At 41.1% G+C, this 26,153-nt stretch overlaps 2 protein-coding genes across 2 annotated transcripts; both read left to right on the plus strand.

Moving 5' to 3' along the window:
• The first annotated feature begins 549 nt into the window (after window positions 1–549).
• Window positions 550–11,617, plus strand: LOC113163954 (adhesion G-protein coupled receptor G7-like). Its single transcript, XM_033326476.1, has 13 exons — window positions 550–2,733; window positions 2,968–3,072; window positions 3,217–3,329; window positions 3,546–3,686; window positions 3,864–3,952; window positions 4,729–4,877; window positions 5,770–5,883; window positions 6,048–6,232; window positions 9,577–9,729; window positions 9,956–10,068; window positions 10,563–10,921; window positions 11,219–11,304; window positions 11,560–11,617. The coding sequence occupies exons 1-13, from the start codon at window positions 2,589–2,591 to the stop codon at window positions 11,581–11,583; spliced, it is 1,776 nt and encodes a 591-aa protein (XP_033182367.1). The 5' UTR covers window positions 550–2,588; the 3' UTR covers window positions 11,584–11,617.
• LOC117152979 (adhesion G-protein coupled receptor G7-like) lies at window positions 11,612–14,675 on the plus strand. Its single transcript, XM_033326467.1, has 4 exons — window positions 11,612–11,759; window positions 12,370–12,406; window positions 13,824–13,980; window positions 14,064–14,675. The coding sequence occupies exons 1-4, from the start codon at window positions 11,612–11,614 to the stop codon at window positions 14,265–14,267; spliced, it is 546 nt and encodes a 181-aa protein (XP_033182358.1). The 3' UTR covers window positions 14,268–14,675.
• The last annotated feature ends 11,478 nt before the right edge of the window (window positions 14,676–26,153 follow it).

Here is a 26,153-nt window from a genome sequence, read left to right on the forward strand (position 1 = left end):
TTCCCTAAAGGTCCCTTTTAATAAATTATGTGCAGAAATACCTGTGGGGTCGAGATTGAAACATTAGATATTGAAATATCTATGTAGATAATAAAAAAGTATATTTATCATATCATTTGTTCACAGTCCTCTGTATCTACCTGATGTTGGCTCATTTCTGATCAGTCTGTCCTGATTATTTAATATTTACATATATATTTGATAGAATAAATTGATTTTGTTATTTTATGTTATGTTATTTATGTAATAACTGGGTTATTGTCTGACTTTTCATCCTGTTGTAATTTGTCCAATACTTTGGTTTTTTAACTGGAAGCTAGTGAAAAAACATCAACCCCTCTGTAGAAATACTAAATCCATCATCTTTTCAAGAGTCATTATTGTCTTGTTCACTACAATCTGATCCTCTAACAGGTGGATTGATGATGATTGTGGAAGTTTTGTTGACTGACAGGTCGAACTGACCATTTCTTTGTTTTTGTGTTGCTGCCAAACTAATTATTGTGATAATCACTTGTTTTATCACAGTTGTTGCACAGTCGTCTAGAACCGGAGCTCAGTCCACCACAACTTCATCTGAAATCACCGGTATAAACACCAGCACCACTGATCCCAACACGACTGCTAGTTTTCTTACTACTACTGTTCCTTTCACTACTACTGACCCTACTTACACCCCTAACACTAGTTTCACCACCAGTGATCTTATTAACACCTCTACAGAAGGTATTCAGAAAAGTACTAATACAACCATTGTCCCAGAAAGTACATATCCACCTCCTGCATCCAAAGGTACTACTGTAACTCCAGAAAGTACTTATACAACCACTGTAACAGACGTTACTACCGTAACTCCAGAAAGTACTAATGCAACCACTGTACGATACATTACTACTGTAACTTCAGAAAGTACTAATGCAACCACTGTACCTGATGTTACTACTGTAACTCCAGAAAGTACTAATGCAACCACTGTACCTGATGTTACTACTGTAACTCCGGAAGGTACTAATACAACCACTGTCCCAGAAAGTACAGATCCACCTACTGCATCCAAAGGTACTACTATAACTCCAGAAAGTACTTATACTACTGTAACTCCGGAAAGTACTAATGCAACCACTGTACCTGACGTTACTACTGTAACTCCAGAAAGTACTAATGCAACCACTGTACGATACACTACTACTGTAACTTCAGAAAGTACTAATGCAACCACTGTACCTGATGTTACTACTGTAACTCCAGAAAGTACTAATGCAACCACTGTACCTGATGTTACTACTGTAACTCCGGAAGGTACTAATACAACCACTGTCTCAGAAAGTACAGATCCACCTACTGCATCCAAAGGTACTACTATAACTCCAGAAAGTACTTATACTACTCTAACTCCGGAAAGTACTAATGCAACCACTGTACCTGACGTTACTACTGTAACTCCGGAAGGTACTTATACAACCACTGTACCTGACGTTACTACTGTAACTCCGGAAGGTACTTATACAACCACTGTAACAGACGTTACTACTGTAACTCCGGAAGGTACTTATACAACCACTGTACCTGACGTTACTACTGTAACTCCGGAAGGTACTTATACAACCACTGTACCTGACGTTACTACTGTAACTCCGGAAGGTACTTATACAACCACTGTAACAGACGTTACTACTGTAACTCCGGAAAGTACTTATACTACTGTAACTCCGGAAAGTACTAATGCAACCACTGTACCTGACGTTACTACTGTAACTCCGGAAGGTACTAATACAACCACTGTCCCAGAAAGTACAGATTCACCTACTGCATCCAAAGGTACTACTATAACTCCAGAAAGTACTAATGCAACCACTGTACCTGATGTTACTACTGTAACTCCGGAAAGTACTTATACTACTGTAACTCCGGAAAGTACTAATGCAACCACTGTACCTGACGTTACTACTGTAACTCCAGAAGGTACTTATACAACCACTGTAACAGACGTTACTACTGTAACTCCGGAAAGTACTAATGCAACCACTGTACCAGACCTTACTACCGTAACTCCAGAAAGTACTAATGCAACCACTGTACCAGACCTTACTACCGTAACTCCAGAAAGTACTAATGCAACCACTGTACCATACGTTACTACCGTAACTCCAGAAAGTACTAATGCAACCACTGTACCTGACGTTACTACCGGAACTCCAGAAAGTACTAATGCAACCACTGTACCTGACGTTACTACCGTAACTCCAGAAAGTACTAATGCAACCACTGTACCTGACGTTACTACCGGAACTCCAGAAAGTACTAATGCAACCACTGTACCATACGTTACTACCGTAACTCCAGAAAGTACTAATGCAACCACTGTACCTGACGTTACTACCGGAACTCCAGAAAGTACTAATGCAACCACTGTACCTGACGTTACTACCGTAACTCCAGAAAGTACTAATGCAACCACTGTACCTGACGTTACTACCGGAACTCCAGAAAGTACTAATACAACGACTGTACCTGAAGTTACTACTGTAACTTCTACTGTAACTTCTACCCCTCTACCTACTTTTAGTAATACTACTCTTTCTCCTACTATGATGAGTACTACTCCTCCAATTACTACTACTCCTGCTACTACTCCCCCCACCTCCACCCCTGTAGTCTGTCTTAACGGTGGCGTGTTAGTGGACGGTGTCTGCCTCTGTCCTGATGAGTGGGCCGGAACCAGCTGCACAGCGGGTAAGTCTAGGTTAACAGCTGCAGATAACGAAACACAACAGTTTAATTATTTAAAGTACTAACAGTGATTTAAAGTACTCAAGTTTTTTGCCACCATCGAGCCAAATGACTATAATAATAATAATAATTCTCTCCACATTCCACATAATCAACTTTCTCTATTTTCTGGTCAAAATAGAATCTGCTCTCATTTTTACTTGGTGTTAATCAAACATTAAACTTCTACTATCATAGAAAATTTCTGTGAAGCTGAAGTACTAGACAAATACCGTTTCCCACGTACACCAGTTGGCTGGTTTGCATATTCTGAGAATACTTGTCTCACAGGAACCAGCAATGGTGAGTTTCTACAGCACATCAATATACAGATACTGCTCACCCACCTAGGTGTCAGTTGATTTACTGCCTTCTCTATGCACCACACACTACCATCATCTGGTAATCAATAATACTGCTGTTTCTGTTTCCACCACCCCCATCAAGCTGGTAAACCACAGGCTTCGACTAGATGTTCCACCAAAACTGGACCACCGAGTTTCAGCCTTCCACCACAGGTCCTCCAGTGTGACCAGACACTCAGCGACATACAGCACAATGTGAGAAGTACTGTGTTTTATTCACAGTAAACATGTAAGAAATGAAATGACATCCATGAAATTCCGAAAGGTTCACAAAGTTTTTCTTGCCACTGTAGCTGAACAAATAGTTTTTTTTATGAGGTAAGGTAGAGGTAGAAGTGAACACATACATTCTAATACATCTGCCTAGGAATACACAGTAATAAAGAAAATACCATATCTTCCCTCTCTCAGCTCACCAGTGTGGCTGATTTAGAAACTCTGGCAGCCAGCACTCAGATTCTGACGTCCAGACCCGAAGAGCTGACAGTTGAAAACGTTACAGCAGCAGCTCAGATCGTCAACACGCTGCTGCTGTCTCCTAACGCCACAGAGGTACAAACACTATCAGCGAAAGTGAAGAGGAGACTCCTGAGGGGAATCCAAGCTACTAAAACTGTCCCAACTGAAAGACTAGAGACAGCTACAGATGAGAGTCACCATGAAACTGCTTCTACTCTGTGCTTGGCTGTGACAGTGATGCTGTGTCCTGTCTTCATATTTGTCCTGCAGAGTGTCAGGGTGGCAGCTGTAGCTACAGTCAGTCAACTGCTGAACACCAGTGTGCCGGACAACACAGAGGAGAACGACGCTACTCTGAGGTGCAATATCTACCACTGCCCTTCCATCAAAACCACACAGTCAAACATATCTGTTTTATCAGAATATGTTTGATTCAACGCAGTTTCACTAAGAGGCTGCATCGTTTCTGCAGTAAAGTTCTAATCAGACTCACAGTTACACCTGGAAGCTCAGTACAGCCACAGTCTGAACAAGTGAGCTGCTTCAAGATTAAGGGTTTGCTCAAGCACATCACAACATTAGAGTAACGTAGGAGGGAGAATGCTGCCCAGTGTACGTAAGGTGAGGCTGAAATGTGCTGGATTTAGGCCAAAACACTGTAGGATATGAATGAGTTATTTCTAAAAGCCTGGAAACTTACAGAAAGTAGGTTTGTTTTGAGGCTGAAGGCCCCCAGGAACCTGAAATAGATAAAAAAAAAAGAACTTCACAACACCAATACTGTAAAGACGAATCCTGCTGAGCTCCGATTAGCAGCATTCAAACCATGTTGTGGCTCAATAACTGCAACTTGTCTAAGGACCATAAATGCATAAACGTGGCCTTTTGATTTCAGCTGGTTAATGAGCTAGAAGTTAGTTTAGACAAGAGTTAAAGTAGAAGTTAGTTAAGACAAAAGTTTGTTAAGGTAGAAGTTAGTTAAGACAAAAGTTAGTTAAGGTAGAAGTTAGTAAAGGCGTTGGTGTTTCTGGGTGCTTTAAGTTTAGGTGCAAGTTGCCACTGAGCAGACAGGACATTAAATGTTGGATGTCTCCTTCCAGTCTGATGATCATAAAACTTGTGATTCTGTGTCCAGCCTGACGCTATCTCTGGACCAGCTCTCTGTGAACCTCAGCTCCAGTCTCAACACGTCTCAGTCTCAAGTGGTTCAACCAAACCTGGTGGTCCTGTCGGCACAAATCTCTCCTACCAACACAGGGGGAGTCCAGTTCACCTCCCTCACAGGTGAAAGTCCAAGTGATCTTAGCCTGAGTTTTTCTTTCAGTGGAATTCTTCAGGAAAATCAACTGGACTCCGTCACTTCTGTTGACAGAAGTTGATTTACATTTCCAAAAACTTTAAGTCGAGGAGAAAAATATCAAAATTCGTAAGGAGGCTGTTTTCTGAATCATTTGGGTTCATTCTTTATTAGGTGATTGTTCTTGAGTTATTTTTATGTATTTAATGACTAAAGGACAGTAAGTTATTATTTTATTGCTGATATAAGGAAACAGGGAGAAAAACAGTCTCACAGGTTGGTCAGCTGGCAAGTTGACCACAAGTTGACTCACTTAGTCATAAAGTTTAGTTAAACAACAACAGAGACTTATTTCTGTTCTGCTGTAGCAGCCTCACACTTCTCTTCACAGTCAAGATTGTTCTTTTCTTTTTTTTTAATTCTTACAACAGTGACGTTAAATTAATAAATTCTATCACTGTTTTCCACAGCGAAAGAAAATATGACAAGATCAGGGAGAAGGTTCAGGTCAATCAAAACTAGGAGTGACAGACTTAAGAAAAGTTTTCGTCCCGTACCAATAACTACATTAAAAACTGTAAAGAATGGACTACAGAACGGAACTGTGACAGAATGCTGACTTGGGTGGGTGTAAGCAGTGTCTGCTTCATTTAAGCTGGTCCGGTGTGCAAGGTTCTTTTGTTTACTTGATGTTTGTTTTGTTCCTTTATACTGATTTTATTTATTTATTTTTTTTTTTATATGGCGCAGACTGCACCTTAATCTTGTTGGCCGATGTTGTGACAATAAATGTTTTATTTTTATCTTTATCTTGTAGTGACACATCGATTCAATAATAACATTAAAAACGGGTTTGGGTCTGTCGTCTGCTGTTTGTAGGAAAATCTGGAAGTTTCGTGGCCGACAGGATTCAGCTGACGACCAACACGTCCTCAGTCATGGTGGAAAACGGCTTCATAGCCGACGCCCTGATATACGTACAATTCCCACCATGTAAGTTAGCTGGACCAGAAACACTGAACAACAACAACAGAAGTTTTACTGTGTGGACGATAAAGTAGAGATCAGTTACTTTATAGAGCTGTCATTGTTTTAATTGTTGAAAAATCTATAAACCAAACTTGAATGTGAGTTTCTTTTTCATACATCTGTCTTAGCCGTCAGTGCTCGTCAGAAATCGTCAGAGGCGTCTTTGGGTTTCGTCCTCTACCAGAACGATCGTTTCTTCAGGTCGAGGATCCACAGGAGGAGAGGGGCCAACATCAGGGTCCTGTCTGCCAGTATCAGAGGTCAGGAGAGCAGCGTGGTGCCACAACATGTGCAGATGCTGTTCAGACCAACAGTAAGAAAACTAGTTTCTGCTGGTTCAATTCTATTCAATTCAATGAAGAATTTTAAAATCAGTTCGGGATTTTACAGGGAGCCAATGGAGAGAAGCTAACGTAGGAGAAATATGATCTCTCTTGCTAATTCCAGTCGGAACTCTGGCTGCAGCATGTTGGATTAACTGGAGGCTTTTTAATGAGTTATTGGGACAAACTATTAATAATGAATTACAATAGTCCAGTCTGGAAGTAACAAATGCATGGACTAGTTTTTCAGCATCACTTTGGGACAGGATGCTCCTAATTTTAACTTTAATGTTTCTTAGGTGAAAAAAGGCAGTTCTAGAGATTTCTTTGATGTATGAAGTGAAGGAGATATCCTGATCAAAGATAACTCAGAGGTTTCTTACAGTATTACTTGAGGCCAGTACTAAGTCATCAAGGGTGAGAACATGATTAGACATAGTGTCTCTGAGATTTTTTTTGGTCCAAATAAAATAACTTCTGTCTTGTCTGGATTTAGGAGAAAGAAATTGGAGGACATCCAGGTCTTTATGTCTTTTAAGCATTCCTGAAATTTGACTAATTGATTAGTTTCTCCTGGTTTCATAGATAAATATAGCTGGGTATCATCTGCATAACAATGGAAATTTATAGAGTGTTTCCTAATAATATTGCCTAAAGGGGACATAAATAAAGTGAAAAGAATCGGTCCCAAACACAGATCCCTGTGGAACTCCATAGCTAACTTTGCTGTGCATGAAAGACTCATCATTAACATATACAAACTGAAATCTATCCGATAGATACGATTTAAACCACTCTAGTGCTGTTCCTTTGATCCCAATGACATGTTCCAGTCTGTGTAATAAAATGTTGTGATCTATAGTGTTGAATGCAGCACTAAGATCTAACAAGACGAGTATAGAGAGTAGTCCATTGTCTGATGCCAATAGAAGATCATTAGTGACCTTTACCAGTGCTTTTTCTGTGCTATGATGTACTCTAAATCCTGACTGGAAATCTTCATACAAGTTATTACTGCGCAGGTGGTCGTACAATTGCTTAGAAACTATCTTTCCAAGGATTTTAGAGATAAAGGGCAGATTGGCTATTGGTCTATAATTCGCTAAGACCAGGGTAGGCTTTTTGAGTAGGGGTTTGACTACAGCAACCTTAAAAGCCTGTGGTAGGTAGCCTATTTGTAAAGATAGATTGATCTAATCTAATATGGACGTGCTGATCAAAGGTAAGACATCCTTGAGGAGTCTAGTCGGGATGGGATCTAAGGGACATGTTGATGGTTTAGAGGAATTAATTACTGAAATTAATTCAGAATGATCTACGGGGAGGAAGAAGTACGAGCGTGGTCTTACAAATGAATCTAGAGTTGTTGTACAGTCCATGCTATATGCAGGGAGGATCTGATCAATTTTTTCTCTAATAGTTATGATTTTATTTGTAAAGAAATTCATAATATCATTGCTGCTGAGAGTTGAGGGAATACTAGGCTCAACAGAGCTATGACTCTTTGTCAGCCTGGCTACAGTGCTGAAAAGAAACCTGGGGTTGTTCTTATTTGCCTCTATTAATGAGGAATAATATGAGGTTCTACCTTTACGCAGGGCTTTTTTATATATTATTAAACTATCTTTCCAGGCAATATTCATCTAAATTGGTGGAACGCCACCTCCTTTCCAGCTTACGTGATTTCTGCTTTAAGCTATGGATTTGTGAATTGTACCATGGAGTTAACTTCCTCTGACTCACTAGTTTCTTTTTCAGAGGAGCAACAGTATCAAGTATTGTTCTGAGTGAAGCACCAGTACTATTAACAAGATAGTCCACTTGTGCTGGAGTAACATTGAAATAACTGCCTTCCTCTGTGTTGGTACATGGCTCTGAAATAAAAGATGGAATCAGCTCCTTAAATTTGTCCACAGCATTTTCACATAAACATCTACTGTAGTGAATCTTATCTGTAGGTTTAGTAAAGTCTGGTACTGTAAATTCAAATGTAATTAAGAAATGGTCAGATAAAAGAGGGTTTTGGGGAAAAACTATTAACTGATCAACTTCCACACCGTATGTCAGAAAAAGATCAAGGGTTTGGTTAAAACAGTGAGTGGGTTTATTTACATTTTGGGTAAAACCAATGGAGTCTAATAGAGAATTAAATGCAGTGTTGAGGCAGTTATCATCAACATCTACATGGATATTAAAGTCACCCACTATAATGACTTTATCTGCACTAAGAACTAAATCAGACAGAAAATCTGAGAATTCAGTTAAAAACTCAGAGTAAGGGACAGGAGGACGGTACACAATAACAAACAGGACTGGTTTTTGATTTTTCCAGTTAGGATCAGAGAGGCTAAGAGTGAGGCTCTCAAATGAATTAAAACTATGTTTAGGTCTGGGGTTGATTAACAAACTTGAGTGGGAGATTGCTGCTACTCCTCCACCCCGACCTGTGTTTCTAGGAACATGATAATTAACGTGACTTGAGGGGGTCGACTCATTCAGGTTTCAGTAAGACAGAATAAGTCTATTTGATGGTCAATTATCAAATCATTTACTGACAGGGATTTAGACGAGAGATCTGATATTTAAAAGTCCACATTTGATTGTTGTCTTTTTATTTTGTTCTGAGAGAGGAGTCGTCTTTATTTGTATTAGGTTTTTATCAATAACTTCTCTTGTGATAGTTTTAGATATAAATAATTTAGGTACTCGGGGAGCAGACACTGTCTCTATGGGGTTATGGTAGTTTTTTGGGGGGTGACGGCTGTAAGGAAGCTGCAGAGAGGTGTGTAAGACTGCGTCTCTGCGTCCTGGGCTCCACTCTGACATGTCAGGGTTTAGGTCGTCTAATAAAATCTGTCATATTTCTAGAGAGTTGAGACACACGTTCAGGTTAATGCTTACTTATGACTGAATGACTTTTGTCAGCTTGTATTGGCTTGACTTGAATTCTAGATTCTGATACTGCTGGGCCCTCTGACAAAAGATCCTTGGCACAGGGGACCTATCAGACGTCTAGAAATATGCTGAATCAGCTATTAGAAGTTTTTTCTCAGCAGGTGACAAATAATAATCACTAGTTTGTGCAGAACTTTAGACCTAAGAGATGGTGTTTTTAATCTTCAAGCTCCGCAGCGGTTCAAGAAAGTAGTTCTTGTGCAAACGTCTCTCTCTTACACACTTTTACTTACTGACTTTTAGCTTTTCGTGTTCTTAATAAAACTACATTAACTGTGACATATCAGGAACAAATGCTGTCTAACTTCAGTCGTCTCGTTGTTTTGATTAATAAATGTGAGAATTTACAGATGAAGATTTGTGTGTGTCTCTGTTTCAGATCATGAACGGGATGTCTCTGTTCGACTTCGCCTGTGTTTTCTGGAACTACAGTCTGCAGGACTGGAGCACAGTCGGCTGCTCTAAAGGAAACGCTTCAGACGGCGCCCTGACATGTTTCTGTAACCACACCACCAACTTCGCTGCTCTCTGGGTGAACACAGAGACAAGAGCTTGTTTCATTAAACTGAATCTCATCAATATTATCTAACTATAATAGAATGTATACTATATGATAATAGAGTCTTCTCAGTTTTCCCATTTGCTGATGAACTTTCTGACCCACCTGAATAATTTGACACAAAAGACGAGATACCTGAACTGAATCTGAGTCAAAGAAAAGGAGAAAAAACATCAGAAACTTTCTGTTTGTGTTTCAGTCCTTCAGAGGGAAATATGAATATTCTGAGGCCCTGAGTGTGATTTCCATCGTTGGACTTTCTTTTTCTATTCTGGGTTTGGTTGTAACCATCATCCAACACATTAAAGTGCAGTAAGACATATTACCCTACATTAAACACTAAATACGCTTCTCACTTTGTTGCAGATGCTATCGCACATTTTACATAAGACAGACACTCAATAAAAAAAGTTTCTTCAGAGACCAAATTCATGACATGAATTCCAGTTAATGCTTATGTCCTCTTTTTTCCCTGCTCTGAGGTTAGCCTTTAGCTTAGCATGTCCTTCAGCGTTTAGAATAACATGGAGACAGGTTTATAAGCGCCTCTTCACATATGAGGAAACTAACCTGTGTTGTGCTGAAAAATAAAGAGGGGAAACTGCAAAGGTTAAGCTAAAGGTCAGCTAAACATGTACTCGGGTGCAAGCTTATTAGGTCCACCTGTGTAAAACTAAGTCTAAAAATCTCTGCAATAATTCATGTACCCACCCTATTTAAACTAAAGAGGTTGAATAATTTATAATTCTGTTAATTACAAAGCTTCATTTCTGTGCTGAGTATTAACTCAGACTCTTCTTGTCTAGTTTCCTGAGAAAAGCTCGTGAACGAGGGAACAACATGAACTCAAAGATCTCTCTGCTGTGTATCTACGTCAGCCTGCTGGCCTTCATCATCACCTTCCTCTCTGGGGTGGAAAACTCCAGCAGACAGGACGACGCTCTGGTTCAGATCAACAGTGAAACCAACATCATCCCAGACTCTGACGAACACGTCGAACCTGATCGTGGCTCGTGTTCTGCTGTGGCGGCTCTGCTCCACTTCTTCCTGTTGGCCACCTTTATGTGGAACAGTGTGTATGGGACCCAACTGGTGCTGCTGGTCAGGACGATGCAGCACAGCCTCCCTCCACACTGGACTCCAGTCAGCATTGCTGTGGGATGGGGTGAGAGTCAAAGATCTGTTTACAGCTACAGACTGAGAAAGGTCCACTAAATTATTTATCTAAATGTTTTATCTTTTTATGTTCCCTCAGTTCTGGAACATAGTGTTTGCTGCCTTCCAATATAAAAAATCATCAAATCAATATACGTTTGTCGAGGGCTCAAAGTTTTCAGGAATTGCTGCAGGAAGGGGTTAACCCCGTCAGCTGCTGACATCAGCTCTCTATACTGTAGTTATTTATTCTACTTAATCTACTATCAGTCACTAAGTGTTATTTTGACTTCCTGTTTCCTGGTAGGTGTCCCAGCTGTCGTCATGGCAATCACAGTAGGAGCGACCTACAGCGTGGAAGATCCTCTGGGATACAGACAGGAGGAGTTGTGGGTTTGTCATTATTATGACATGAACACACAATGACACCTGATCTGTACCTGCACTAGTAACTTATTTGGCCTCTGATAAGTTACTGCTGTTCGCTCCGAGTGTCTCTCTCTCTGCTGGTCTTACAAATAAGAAAATACAGTTTGACATTTATATGGATAATAATTTATCAGCAAAAAGCAAATATCTTTGTTCAATATTTGACTTCAAATTAATTATATTTCTACTGAGACCATGTCCCTGTTATCTGTCGTCTAGCTGCTGGCTGGCAGCTCTGGATAAGTCCAAACAGTTTAACTTTGGGAAGCCGATGTTCTGGGGATTCCTCCTTCCGGTCGGTCTGATCCTGATCTACAACATCGTCCTGTTGGTTCTCATCTCTCTGGCGGCTTGCAGGGCAGACTCCAAACTGAGCAGGTACCACAGAAAAACACGTCATTATCTGTCAGGTCCACAAGGTCCAGCTGTGAACCAGTTCATCTCCTGGAAATGTCTTTTTTTTTTTCACCTTAGAGTTGAACACTTTTTTTTTTCTGTAAATAACAACAACAACAACAACATCAATAATAATGTTCCCTAAAATGTTTTTAGAAACATCAGCATGAGGGGAATTCATTTTTTTTCCCCAAATCAATTAAGTTTTATTTGTGTAGAGCCAAAACACAACAGAAGTCAACTCAAGGCACATTACAATGTTTAAGAGCTTACAATATACAACTGTATACAGAATTATATAGAAAACCCAACAACCCCACCGAGCAACACCAGGTGTTACATTTTGGACAAACGAGTAACAAAAAGGTTAATTTATTAACAAAATGCAGGGGACATGCTGAACCAGATACTAACAAAGTACCAATGTAAAGAGACCCGAAGCAAACAAAACAAAGTAACACCGAAAAAAGGCACAGTAAGAGCAGGAAAATACACAAACGGGAACAAAGTCCATAAAACATTGAAAGTCCTTGATGAAAAACGAACAAACAAACCGGAGTGATGGAGGGTGTAGCACGAACAACAGCCACACAAGACGAGAGTGACCAAGTGTGATGTAACAAACCTGGGGAGGACTGAGGGGACCTTATAAAGGAACAGAGACTAACAGGTGAAATGAATCAGTCAATAATGAGTGTGGTGAGTGGGAGAAGCGGAAGTCCAAATACGGGCAAACAGGAAGTGGCAGGAGAACAGGGTGAGAGCAGGTGACAAACAAAAACAAAACCAACAGAACGGGACCAAAGGGAGGAACTGTAACACCATGAGAGAGTGGAGAGGAAAAACTGCCTTTACAGCAGGCAACAAAAAACAACAACAAGCAGCAAAAACACTGGACAGGTTGGTAGGACCAGTAACTGGACTCTGGAGATATCCAGCTCCAATGAGGAGGATACCTGCAGAGGAGAATGGAGAGAGGAGGAGACACAACTAGAGGAGAGAGAAGACACACAGTTAATGAAATTGTAGAATTAGAATGGATAGAGGAGAAAGGAGAGAGGAGAGGAGCTCAGTGTATCAGTAGAGGTCCTTCAGCAGACTAAGCTATATCAGCATAACTAAGAGATGGTTCAGAGTCACCTGATCCATCTCCAACTATAAGCTTTATAAAAAAGGAAAGTTTGAAGTCCAGTCTTAAATGTAGAGAGGGTGTCTGCCTCCAGAACCTGAACTGGGAGCTGGTTCCACAGGAGAGGGGCTTGGTAGCTAAAGGCTCTGCCTCCCATTCTACATTTGGAAACTCTAGGAACCACAAGTAAACCTGCAGTCTGAGAACGGAGAGTTCTGCTTGGAAGATAAGGAACTATGAGGTCTTTAAGATAAGATGGAGCCTGATTATTAAGTGATTAATAAGTTAGGAGAAGAATTTTAAATTCAATTCTGGATTTTACAAGGAGCCAATGGAGAGAAGCTAACGTAGGAGAAATATGATCTCTCTTACTAATTCCAGTCAGAACTCTGGCTGCAGCATTTTGGATTAACTGGAGTTATTGGGACAAACTATTAATAATGAATTACAATAGTCCAGTCTGGAAGGAACAAATGCATGGACTAGTTTTTCAGCATCACTTTGGGACAGGATGTTTCTTAGGTGAAAAAAGGCAGTTCTAGAGATTTCTTTGATGTATGAAGTGAAGGAGATATCCTGATCAAAGATAACTCTGAGATTTCTTACAGTATTACTTGAAGCCAGTACTAAGTCACCAAGGGTGAGAACGTGATTAGACATAGTGTCTCTGAGATTTTTAGGCCCAAACAGTAAAACCTCTGTCTTGTCTGGATTTAGGAGAAGGAAATTGGAGGACATCCAGGTCTTTATGTCTTATAATATTGCCTAAGGGGGCATGTACTGTAGTATAGACGTGCTAATGAAAGGTAAAACATCTTTGAGCAGTCTAGTTGGGATGGGGGGAGGACACATAGGTTAATGATAATTAATATTTAATATTCTCACTGATACACTGATGAAACATTATTTACATCTGTTCACATCATTACCATCAGTCCATGAACTGGTTTTGTTGCAGCACCAAACACTGGACCTGGACAAAAAAGTTCCTCACCAGCTTTTCTTTGACTGTCTTACTGGGTCTGTCCTGGACTCTGGGATACCTGGTCCTGGTCACTACAGGACACTCCCACCTGGTCTTCAGCATTTTCTTCTGCCTCTGTACAACCACACAGGTACATCTGTTGTGTCAGTAGAAGTGTTGGTACCCCAGAAGTCATGGCATTGGGACAATTGTCTTCCTGCTCTTATTTTTCAGGGTTTCCAGATTTTCATCCTGTTCACAGCCAGAACTCGGACCTTCAGAGCCACCGTATCCAAGTCTGTGCAGTACGTCTCCTCTGTCAATATCCCGCTACACAAGACAAAGTACAGTTTCACTAATAGCTGGGACACAACCACCACGTGCGAGTCCTACAGAGACCTGAAAGACGAGCACACGTCTACAAGCAAAATCCCATAGGAGCTTTATTCTGACAAGGACCAGGATCTGATAGAGGGAGGCCTGATGATATTTTTCATTTACTTGGTTAATGCTCAACACGATCAGCAGCTGAGACGCATTAAATCTGTTTACATCCTTTTTTTTTTTTGTGATTTACAGTCGGTCGAAATGTTAGAAACTGGTAACTGATCTGAACTGGTCCCTACCGGTCACTGATTTTAGTCTTTAAGAAATCTACAGTGATCGTACATCATGATGAGTTTAAATGGTCTACACTGTTTTTAATCAACTACAGCACTCTTAACTCTTTTTAAAAGTCTGCTAAACTGGTCCAGCTGTGAATGGTACCAGTTTGACCAGTTTATGATGGCTGGTTGTTGATTTTTTAGCAGCAGAAGTAAATACATCAAAATTGAATAAATTGACTCACACTGAGCCACTGGAGGGCGTCCGCTCCTCACTCCTGTTTCACTAAAGATCCACTGTTTCACAGGACATATCACTCTGTAAGACCTGACTCCTCATTTCTCAGTGAGAACACATCCAAAGATTAAGTCAGTTACAGTAGACTGATGGTTAAAGCTTAAAAGGTTGAATCACATTAAAATTCATGTCCAGTCTTATTTTCTGTCCACTCTGCTGGTTTAAACATGGAAACAGAAGATAAGATAAGATAAAGCTTTATTGTCATTGTACAGTCACACTTGGTACAACAGTACAACGAAATTGCAAACTGTCCCACATTGGTGCAAGGAGAGAGTAGAAAACAACATAATAATAATAAAACAGCTTACAATTACCTTTCATACAAAAAGTATTTAAATGTATATACATATATTCATATATATATATACACAATTATATATACAAATATACACATGCACACCAGCTGTATATACAGAATATACATTCTACATTCTTCTAGAAAAACTAAACCAGATGTGTGTGTGTGTTCATGAGGGCTATTGCTCTATTGTAGAAACTGTCTCTGAGTCTGTTTGTCCGTGACCTCAGCACCCTGAGTCTTTTTCCAGAGGGCAACCATTTAAACACCCGGTGTCCCGGGTGTGTGCAGTCTTTCAGGATGTTGCGTGCCCTCCTAAGACATCGGGTGCTGTAGAGGTCCTTCAGTGAGGGAAGAGGGTAGCCAATGATCTTTTGGGCAGTGTTTATGACCCTTTGTAGAAACTTTTTGTGTGCCATGGTGCAGCTTGAAAACCACACGGGGATGCAGTATGTTAGCACACTCTCAATGGAGCAACGGTAGAAGGCAACCAGCAGCTCTCTCTTCAGGTTGACCCTCCTGAGGATCCTCAGGAAGTGAAGACGCTGTTGAGCCTTTTTCATTACCTCTGCGGTATTGGAGCTCCATTGGAGGTCTTCATCTATGTGCACACCAAGGTACTTGAAGCTTGGCACCCTCTTCACACACTCCCCATTAATGACAATGGACTGCAGATCTGACTTCTTCCTCCTGAAGTCCACGATCACTTCTTTTGTTTTTGAGGTGTTTAGGACCAAGTTGTTGTCTTCACACCACCCCACCAGCCTCTGGATCTCATCCCTGTATGCCGTTTCATCACCGCCAGAGATAAGCCCCAGAGATAAGCCCCACCACAGTTGTGTCATCGGCAAACTTAATGACGACATTGTCTGGGTGTGTGCTGACACAGTCATACGTGTACAGGGTGTACAGCAGAGGACTCAGCACACAGCCTTGTGGGGAACCGGTGTTTAGTCTCAGGGCTGTGGAGAGATGAGGACCCACTCTGACTCTCTGTACTCTGTCAGAGAGAAAGTCTCTGATCCAACAGCAAGTGGTGGGAGGAAGTCCAATGTCCAACAATTTTGCTGACAGTCTGTACGGTATTATTGTGTTAAAGGCAGAGCTAAAGTCGACGAAGAGCAGCCTAGCATAACACCCTTGTGTTTCCAGGTGTGAAATGGTGGTGTGCAGCGCTGTGACGACGGCGTCCTCTGTCGATCTGTTAGCTCTGTATGCAAACTGTAGTGGGTCGAGTGTGGGTGGGAGGTAGGACATGATGTGACGTCGGACCAGTTTCTCAAAACACTTCATTATGACAGGTGTCAGAGCTACTGGTCGGTAGTCATTGAGGCTGCTGATGGAGGTCTTTTTAGGCAGTGGGACGATTGTGGCTGACTTCAGGCATTGTGGGATGTAGGACTGAGACAGTGAGGAGTTGAAAATGTTGGTGAAGACCCCAGCCAGCTGGTTTGCACACTCCCTGAGGACCTTCCCAGCCTTTCTGGGGTTCACTGCCCTCAGCATACACCGCACTTCATGCTCCTGCACGAGCATGAAGTGCGGTGTATGCTGAGGGCAGAAGTGAGAGAGTGTTTGATGAATTCAGTTCATTGAATTGGAATTGAATTGGAATTGAACCAGGCTCATAGTGGGCGGCCATCTGCCTCCACCGGTTAGGGTGAGTGGAAAGAGAAGAGAGAAAAGAACAGCAGGCAATAAGACAACAAGAAGCAGCAAGAACATTGGACAAGTCAACTGGATTCTGGAGATGTACAGCTCCAGGCCGAGGATACCTGCAGAAAAGTACAGAGAGAGGGAGACAGAGAGGAGGAAACACAACTAAAAGAGAGAGAAGACACAAAGTTAGTGACATGAATAAATAGATATTTGAATGGAGAGGAGAGAGGAGAGAGGAGAGGAGCTCAGTGTATCAGTAGAGGTCCCCCAGCAGACTAACCTATAGCAGCAGAACTAAGAGATGGTTCAGAGTCACCTGATCCATCTCTAACTAAAATCTGAATCCTGATGCAGGCACGTGAAATCAGCTACATTTACTATTAAAGTTAATTCCACTTTAGCTCCTGGCTGCAGCTGCTGCGAACACTCAAAGATCATAACATCAATACTCCTTCGATTTCTGACCACATTTTGTAGTTTTCAGTTCCTCTTAAATTGACTTCAGTTCTAAAAACTAATATAAAAATATCCAACATATTACAAGTGTTTAACCAGGGCCTCTGTCAGATGTTAGCAGGAGTGCTTTCTGTGCTCTGAATGTGTGTTGACAGGTTACTGAGGTGTGTGCAGCAGTTGTCATGTTCTGGCTTTTTGTTTGGATGCTGTGAGCAGATGCTTGAGGCATCTTAAGCTCCTGCACATGGTTGCTTTGTCCTTGTCAGTGACGGGTAGCAGTTTCTCACATGGTTTCTAATGTTGTTCAGTCTGGTTGTGAAGGCCTTTTCAGGCCTTCGCCTTATGAGCCTGTGCTAGTTCTGCCTTCTGGCAGGTTGCTACAGGCTGCTCAATGGTTGGCTAGTGGTTTTTGAAGTGTTTATTAAATGGTTTCCAGTGTAATAAGAGCAGCTTAACTACAGTGCTTAGTTTGGCTTTCTGAAGGGCTGTTAGTGATTACAGTATATTTATGGTTAATGTGAAGCTGATGTGATGTTAGGTGGTTGCTGTAGTGTTCTGCAGTTTTCATGTCAGGCAAAACTTTTCAGCTCACTGGTTCCAGTTCCACGATGGTGGAATGACCAACCCACCTCTGCACGCTCAGCTGCTGTAAACAGGATGTTCCCCGACCAACCATCACAACCATCACAACCATCACAACCTACACCCCATTTTCATGGGGGGTAGGTTGTGATGGTTGGTCGGGGAACATCCTTGGCTGTGCAGTGGTTTCTAGGGTTTGTAGATTGTTCCCAGGTGGTTGCTATCATTCTTTCAGCAGTAATGGAGAGCTTAGTTTAGCTTCTGCAGGTTCACAACACAGACCATGTCCTGACTTTATTTTGTGTACTGTACAAACTCAGGCTTTATGGTCTTTGCAGAGCTGTGCCAGAGTTCTAACCAACTCCAGTTGAGTTGATGACAGATGTTTCTTGGGATTCCCTTGTTTATAGGAAATAGTTGCTTTGTAGACTTGTAGTTGCTCAGTCTCCTGTGTTCATGATTGGAATAAACCAGATTTATCTATAAGAATTATGTAACTGTTTGGCTCAGATGTGACGGGTTAGCCCCTTGTACAGTTGCCATAGCAGCTGTACAACACCACACTGTCAGTTTGACATATAAAAGCAGCAACAATAGTGTTTTATATCTTTGGCTGCATGTGTTTTCTCTTTCCTAACTAAGCAGACTGACTCATCCTGGATTCTTAGCTGTAGGCAGTTAAAGGGCAAATGATTGACTGCAGAAATGAGCAGATGCATGTTACACATGTTTTTAGGTGCTTGTTGTTCACATCAAAAACGGAAGGAATGACACTGAACAAAACAAACTTTACGGCCGCATCAGAAAACTATGCCCAGCTCGCAAAAACAGATGGTTACCTAGGTAATGGGTAAGCAGAGTCCCAGCACTGCCCAGAACAACAAGAGAAAAGAAAAAGAGCACAGATTTAGAGATGATAGAAGAGAAAATGTCATCGAGAAGGAGAGAAAAGTGCAAAAACAAGGGTAGAAGGGAGGAAGGATGGAAGGAAAGATGGTAAGGACAGAAGTGACACAGATTCATAGATAAATGCAGAAAAACACCTATAGATCTTTGTAGGGTGGAAAGAAGAAGTAATTAGTGGAGGTTTAAAAGGACAAAGAAGAGGAGTGATACTAAAACACGTGCAGCTCCACTAAAACTCAAACGACAAAAATCCAACCAAACGTTTCTTCCTGTTGCACCTGAGCACGTTTTAATTTTCTAACTCACCTGGTTTTGTGACTTCACCAGCTCAGACCTCTGACCTCTGACCTGTGAGGTGACAGATGATAGATAAGTTCTTTCTTTAACCTGCACATATGACATGATATCATTAAATAATGATATTTACTGCAGCTAGTGTTCCGACTCCTGATAAAGTATAAAGCTCTTGTTCAAAGTGTCTCACAAACGGTGTCATTTCTTGGTAATTACCTGTATTTAATCAATATTTATTAGTAATATTAGTTTAATTTTAGACCCAGAAGGTGATTCTGATTCTGACCTGAGGTCAGATCTATGTGTTCCCTGTCTGCTGGTCCTGATTCTGGGCTTCAGGCAGTCGATGGGGGAGATTCCCCGAGTCTCCCGTCGTGACTCATCGTCAGTGTGGGAGAGTCCGAACACTCTCAGGGTTTCCCACTGACTCACGGCTTGGCTCCGACTGTCTGTTTGTTGTGGATTCTCACAAGTGGAAACTAGAACCACCTGCACGATGCGACGAGGTGGCAAAATTCAGTTTTAATTACATAGCACCAAATCACAACAGATGTCATCTTAATGTACTTTACAGTGTTCAAGGTTTAAGGCCTTACAAAATATAACTGTGTATGTTTTGTATCTCCGGAGTCCAGTAACTGGTATTTTTCCTTCTTCTTCTTGTTTTTTGTTGCCTGCTGTTCACATTTATAAAGCAGTTGCACTTCTTTCTGGCTGCTGATTGGTCCACTAAACAAATCCTGGAGCTACATCCATATGAGAGCAATATTAATGACTCTCGTCAAGGCAAAGTCATTAAAGTCTCCACAGCTAGTTGCTAGAGTTGATGCTAAAAGTGATCAAGTGTGTTCTCTATCACGGAAATAACGCAGACGCCTCCTGCAGTCCACACGTCTCATAACACAATGCGGCTTCTCTTCAGCCTCTAAAGTTTTGTAAAACCAGAAAACAGATCTGGAGAGTGAGTCATGATTTTATTTGAAGCTACACATACTGCAACATAAACATTTATTAAACCTCCTGTTGTTAAATGTCGCAGCACCGAACAGGCGGATCATCATGTGAGGAAATCTACGTTGGACAGCTGGTGGATATTTAAGCAGCTGTCTTACCTGTGTCAAAGTTAATTTAATAAGACAACATGTTTTCTGCAGGTTCATCAGGTTCACACAGAATGTGAACTGCTTCTCTCGTACTGCTATTCTGGATTCTGTCCCAGCATGCACTGGGAGTGAAGCAGGTCACCAGTCCAAGCTGAACTCAGTCACACAGGGTTTTGTTGCCGTTTGGAGCCTGAAAGACAAATAAAGAATTAACGTTTCACCTTAAGGCTGGATTATTTTCGTTTGATCAACTGATGGTTTCAGATATGATGACAGATCTCACTTTTGTGTGTGCAATTTTACAGGATAAGTGATGGACAGCATCACTTTTATTAATGTTAAAACCCAAATTCCACTCTTTTTGATCTGTTAGTTTTGTCTTCACATGTGAAATAAAGTCACAGAGAAAGTAATAAGATCCAAATACAATGTTACCTATTAGGAGTCTAGAAAAGCAATTTAAAATGAATCTGATTCAAAACATTTGTGGTTTGATCAATATTTTTTACTGCTATTTAGTGAATCTTATCACATTTAAGGTGAGTGTGAGTATACAGTATACTGTATGAGAACCGAATATGTGCCACAAGAACAGTGCAGAGAACAACAAAAGAAGACAAGCTTGTTCCACGTTAAATTTATTATGTATCAAAATGTAAAATAAACCTGAGCTTCGGACATTTTACTTTAGCGATAAACCTCCGACGTCCCAGACCAGTCCAGGTGTGTTTTATCTATCTGTACTGACTGCAGTCCGATCCTTCTACCGGACTTCACTGTATCTTCTAACCCCAGGCTGCTGCAGTTGCAGAGCTGCTCGAGCTTGCTGAGGACCCTTCACTTTAGAGCAGGGGTGTCCAAACCTGGTCCACTAGAGGATCCTGTCAGAGTCATGTTCTCAGAGTTCTTGTTTCATTCAGATCAGATCAATAACTGAGGCTGATGCTACGGAACAATCTGTATGTAAAGGCTGAACAAAAAGCATGTAGCGTGTAAGAAGACACCTACGAGTGAGTGACCTGTTACATAATCCATCCTGATGTGACCCTTCTGCTGCAGGGAGGTTGGTTTCCTCTGAGGGGGTGTGCAGGCGGGAGGGTGGGACAGTATATGGAGTCTGCAGCAGATTAAAACCATGTGAAGGGTCTGATCAGACCTCCTCTGACTGGAAGCAGATGTGGAACTGCAGTGTGTGGTTTGGTGACTTCATGAGTCCTGTACGGGGTTTTTCTCCAATGCTGGATCCTTGTGTTGGACGTAAACCCGTGAGTGTGTGTTCGTGTGGAGTCACACCAAATCTGGTCCTGAGGCGGTTTTCATAAATCCGACAGGAGGGAAACATCCACCGTGCTCAGAGAGAGATTTTCTCTTCAGCTGATGTGTGGTTGAGCTGAAGCTCAGGAAACGTCTGAGAAAATGTTTGTTTCATGTTGTTTTCTGCAGGTTTCTCTGCTTTAGAACTTCCTGTCCTGCTTCTTTCTTAACGTGGAGCTTTCATCACCCACTCTTGGTTTCCAGGCTCCCAGGAGTTTGTCCCAGTCTGCAGCAGATGTGAAGTAGGTGCAACCTGGACTTGGGGTTATTTGTTCAGCTTCCACTCCGAAGGTCAATTAAAAAGTGAAGGTTTTAACTTCAGGCTGCAAATAATGCAAATTTTTCAAACAGTACAGTGAAGTCATTATCTGTAGAGGTCAAGGATTTAAACAGGACTTTCTCCTTTGAGAGACCACGACCTGGCTCAGCATCTGACAGCTTATCTGAATGCCAACTTGGTCCTCCGTAGTCTAAAGAAACCTGATCAGGGAATAGTTGTTCTAATGTAAAAACCGAGACATAAAATATACATGGCCATCAGAGCACTGATAAAAAACTAAACTACTTTACATTTACTTTATTGTCTAAACAGTTTGGAACTGGAACAAGATCATATGTGTCAGCGTACATTTTCTTTCAATCAACAAACTGATCGTTTCAGTTCTAGCTCAGATACAAGTCTACAAAACAATCTATTATCATAGGTAGATGACCAGACAGAACGTGTAGTGCAAGAGAACAATCATCAGAGAACAGTTTGGACTCCTGAAGACCGGCATCAGTAGAAAAAAATGTTCTGGTCATAAATTCCTTTTCAGAAATATGTGAAACACAAACACAAAGCTGAGTGCAACAAGACAAGTAAAACTTAAGGAGCAATTATGGAACTAGACGACAATAAACTCACCAAGTACCGAACCTTTATCGTAGAAATTCTTCATCTCTTCCAACTCTGCACAAACAGTAAAACGTGACATTGTCAGACAAACTTGTTTGTATGAAAAATTGAAACTGTTGTACATGTGCAGGTCGTGGACAGTGGTGATAGAAGTGTCGAGATTCTTGCCAAACCAAAACTCAATGTTTACACATGACAAAATAATAAAGAGAGTAAATACACGTGATGACACAACTTAAAGAAAGACATGATGGAGACAATACAGGCTGAAAACTGCACAAATAAGTACTGAAAAAAATCCTCACAAAACTAAATCAAAGTAATTTATACTTTCAAAAGAATTCATAAAGGTTTATTAGTGATACATACATATACATAACTGACTAATTATAGCTACTCTAATTTATTATTTAGTTTCTGAGGAACTGCTGGCGTCATTAAAAGAAGCTGAATAAGCTGTTAGCAGTTTTTCAATTTCCTACTGGAATACTGATGGCTGTCACTGGATCACAGTGATACTGAAGAAACTTCTCTTCTAAGGCAGGTTCTGCACTTACAGGAAGCGGATTTATGAATGTTTACGTGTCATGGACATCAGAGATGCTCACGCCCCTGTAAAGAGTTATGATTATTAGAAAGCATTCACTCTCTTCCGTATCTGGTTTGGTCTCTGTAGCTGCACAGTGTTCACTGGTTCTTGTTATTATGTGGGAATCGTCATACATGTTCCTATGTTTCCAACCTTGAACTCTCAGCCAATCAGCTCTAAGGCTTAGATCTGCCACGGCCAATCAGCAGCAGTGTTTTCCAGGCTGATCCCGGCTCTGTGAGTGCAGCGGTGGTTTGGATAGAAAGCCTCATAGCTGTAATTGAATTTTCTCTGTAATGACGGTGACGAGCGCAGCAGAGTGGAAACACGTGCAGAGCAGAGAGATGATAGAAAGATGAAAATGAGGAGACAGTAAAAATATGCTGCAGACTTTCTGTTGCAACAAAATACTTTATTAAGGTCTGCTGTTGAGGTGAAGGTACTTTTCTCCAGGTAAAAAAAACCAGCTCCGTTATAGTAGGAGGTGAATTACTCAGTAAGTGAACATACAACCATTTATCTCAGGTTTATGTCCTGATATATGTTTACACAGGGAGCCACTAACTAAGATGTGACGCCTGTGGGCCTGAGGCTGCTGCTGCAGGTCTAGAGAGAAATACGTGCAATTCAACAAAACAGTGTGAACATCTCTGAAATATTTGGCTCTGATTGTTGTGAACACTAGAAGGAGAAACTGGGCTGGATGCAGAGCTGCTGGATTTACTGTTATCTCCAGGGTTGGTGCTACATGATAAAGTCAAGTATGCTTAGCTGGATCACAGCTCGCTCACAAATCTCTCCTCTGGAGGTGAAGGAGTCCAGCAGCCAACGATCTGCCAGCATCCTCACATCAAGTCCCAGAAACCAAACAGAGGAGGTCTTAAATGTCTGGATCAACCACCACAAAACTACTCAGGTTAAAGCAAGATCAGTTAGAACTGAGGTCCGGATCCAGACTCAGCAGGAGGTTTTCAGCTTCTTTCCAGCAGTGAACGACTTTGATTTTTCCATCCTAAAAGACGTGAGTATGATTTGATTTGATTCAGGTTCAGTTCCCTCCGTGGCCTCATCGAGGAGAACAGTCGGAAAAAACGAAGCTGTTTGACAGATTTTTTTTTTCTTTATGGAGACCACAACCTTATTTTTCTGGGATTCATCTTTCAGGCCACATAAGAATGCGCAATAACTAACTGGACTCCATATTAACTTAAAAGACATTAACTGTTATACTGGACTGCCTGCTGCCTACACAGCATGTAATCACCCATATGAGGATGGGTTCCCTGTTGAGTCTGGTTCCTCTCAAGGTTTCTTCCTGTTGCCTTCTCAGGGAGTTTTTCTTGCCACTGTCGCCCTCGGCTTGCTCATCAGGGACAATCTGATCATTATAATTCTTACACATTCACTGTTCATGTACTGTTCTTTGGTTGTGTAAAGCTGCTTTGTGACAATGTCAATTGTAAAAAGCGCTCTACAAATAAAATTGAATTGAATTGAATTGAATTGAATAAGAACCACCTTACCCCTCACTGTGATCGGTGGGTTTGGTGGCACCACTAAAACTAACAATAACTGATTAATCTACCGTGTAATTTGAATTACAGTTCATATTCTCAATAAACGATGCCAGAATTAACAGTGCTGTGCACTTCTTATTATTATGGAGCACAACATCTAATTTCATTATATATTGTATAACCTACTAGACTGATATAAATTTATATAAAAGTGGATAAAGCAGCATTTTAAATCTGACATTTTCTGAAACCTCCATCTAAAAGACACATGGGCATTGTACGGCCCATTGGTTGACCACGACCGGCCGCATGAGGTTCATTCTAAATTTCAAAATAAACACATTTTCATATTTTACCTAATTCAGTTCAATTCAGTTTTATTTGTATTCACAACAGAAGTCATCTCAAGGAACTTTAGTGTAAGGTTTAATGTCTAATGTGTGGACCAAAGCTGCGCTGCTTTAATTTTGAAGTTGTTTTTATTCACGTGCACATTCACTGCGCATGATCAAATCTGTCACAACTTTAGCCCTCAAAAATGTCCGTGCACGTATTTCTTTAGTGAAGTCAGCAGATTGCATCTCTGTTCGTCATCTGTCAGCTGTACTTGGCATCTCCACCTCAGACATTCAACCTGACTTTGATGCACTCGTTAAAGCCCAGCAGAGACAAGATATCTCCCACTAAAGGAGTAAAATAAAATGAATCACAATGGTAAAAATGTTATATTTTTTATAAGGCAACTTCACTTTTTCATTGCTTAATCAGAACATACCAGTCTTACCAGTTTGTCAGAACAGTGCTATGTGCTGCTTTTCATAAAGAAATACATTATGCAGAATTAAGTTCAGCCTTTTGGTCCGGCCCTCCACAACAGTTTTATTATACTATACAGTATATTTTATTATACCCTGGCATCGGTACTGAGCCGCCAAGTCGGAGGCATCAAGAAGATGCACATAGATGTTGACTGATCATTGCCAATCCCTTTCATCATTCCGTGGCACCAAAGAGCGACCTGACACCTTTAGCTTCGGTGCTGAGACCTGTGGGATGAGAAGCTGTGGGACACGTGCAAATTACAATTTCACTGGTTGGTGAAAGACTGAAGTGCAGGTTTAGGGTTTGGGTTACTAACCTTAACCGCAGTGAAGGGTTAGGGATAGTAACCCAAACCCTAACCCTAACTGCAGTGCAGTTTGTAAGTTCGACAGAATACATTTCATACAAGAAATAACATCAGTTTTTATGATGTCTCAGTGTTCTAAAAGGTATTAATACATATTTTTAAGGGACTGTTTATACTCAGTGTGTTTTTTGTGTGTGTCTTTGTATTGTATCATGTGCTGTCTCAGATAGAATTGTTTTATCTTTTATTCAGTAGATGGGAACTGTCCCTTTGCCTTGAGACTGTGTTTGCCTCTGGTGAATCGAGGTTTTTGCAGTGTACATTTTTTAGACTGAGGGTCTCCGCACACGTGATGACACATGGTGGAAGAAACGTGTTAATATGGGTTCTGCAGGAATGTTAAATAAAAATGAAAAACACTTTAGTGGTGTCCAGAATGTACCAAAACTTTCCAAAACTTGTTTTCCAGGCTGAGTAAAAGCCTGGTTTCAGGCAGCAGCACACTTTCTGCTTCATTTACCTCTTCAGGTGAAGCTCTCTGCCAGTTCTTCCAAGAGAAACAGAAGAAAACAATCAATCAGAGTGATGAAGCTGTCGGCTCGGACACCTCCACTCATCCCAGAGAATGAAAGGCTTTTAGAGGAACATCCATCTTGTGTCCAGTCCAGGTTTT

Source organism: Anabas testudineus, chromosome 2 (genome assembly GCF_900324465.2).
Source record: "Anabas testudineus chromosome 2, fAnaTes1.2, whole genome shotgun sequence".
NCBI classification, from domain to species: domain Eukaryota; kingdom Metazoa; phylum Chordata; class Actinopteri; order Anabantiformes; family Anabantidae; genus Anabas; species Anabas testudineus.

Excerpts from the sequence above, each read along its gene's own strand:
- LOC113163954 (XM_033326476.1), top strand. The coding sequence starts at position 2,589 with ATGATGAGTACTACTCCTCCAATTACTACTACTCCTGCTACTACTCCC. Across the intron at positions 3,330-3,545 it reads TCAGCGACATACAGCACAAT|CTCACCAGTGTGGCTGATTT; the intron begins GTGAGAAGTACT and ends TCCCTCTCTCAG. Across the intron at positions 3,687-3,863 it reads TGTCTCCTAACGCCACAGAG|AGTGTCAGGGTGGCAGCTGT; the intron begins GTACAAACACTA and ends TTTGTCCTGCAG.
- LOC117152979 (XM_033326467.1), top strand. The coding sequence starts at position 11,612 with ATGTTCTGGGGATTCCTCCTTCCGGTCGGTCTGATCCTGATCTACAAC. Across the intron at positions 11,760-12,369 it reads TTATCTGTCAGGTCCACAAG|GACTGAGGGGACCTTATAAA; the intron begins GTCCAGCTGTGA and ends AAACCTGGGGAG. Across the intron at positions 13,981-14,063 it reads GCCTCTGTACAACCACACAG|GGTTTCCAGATTTTCATCCT; the intron begins GTACATCTGTTG and ends CTTATTTTTCAG.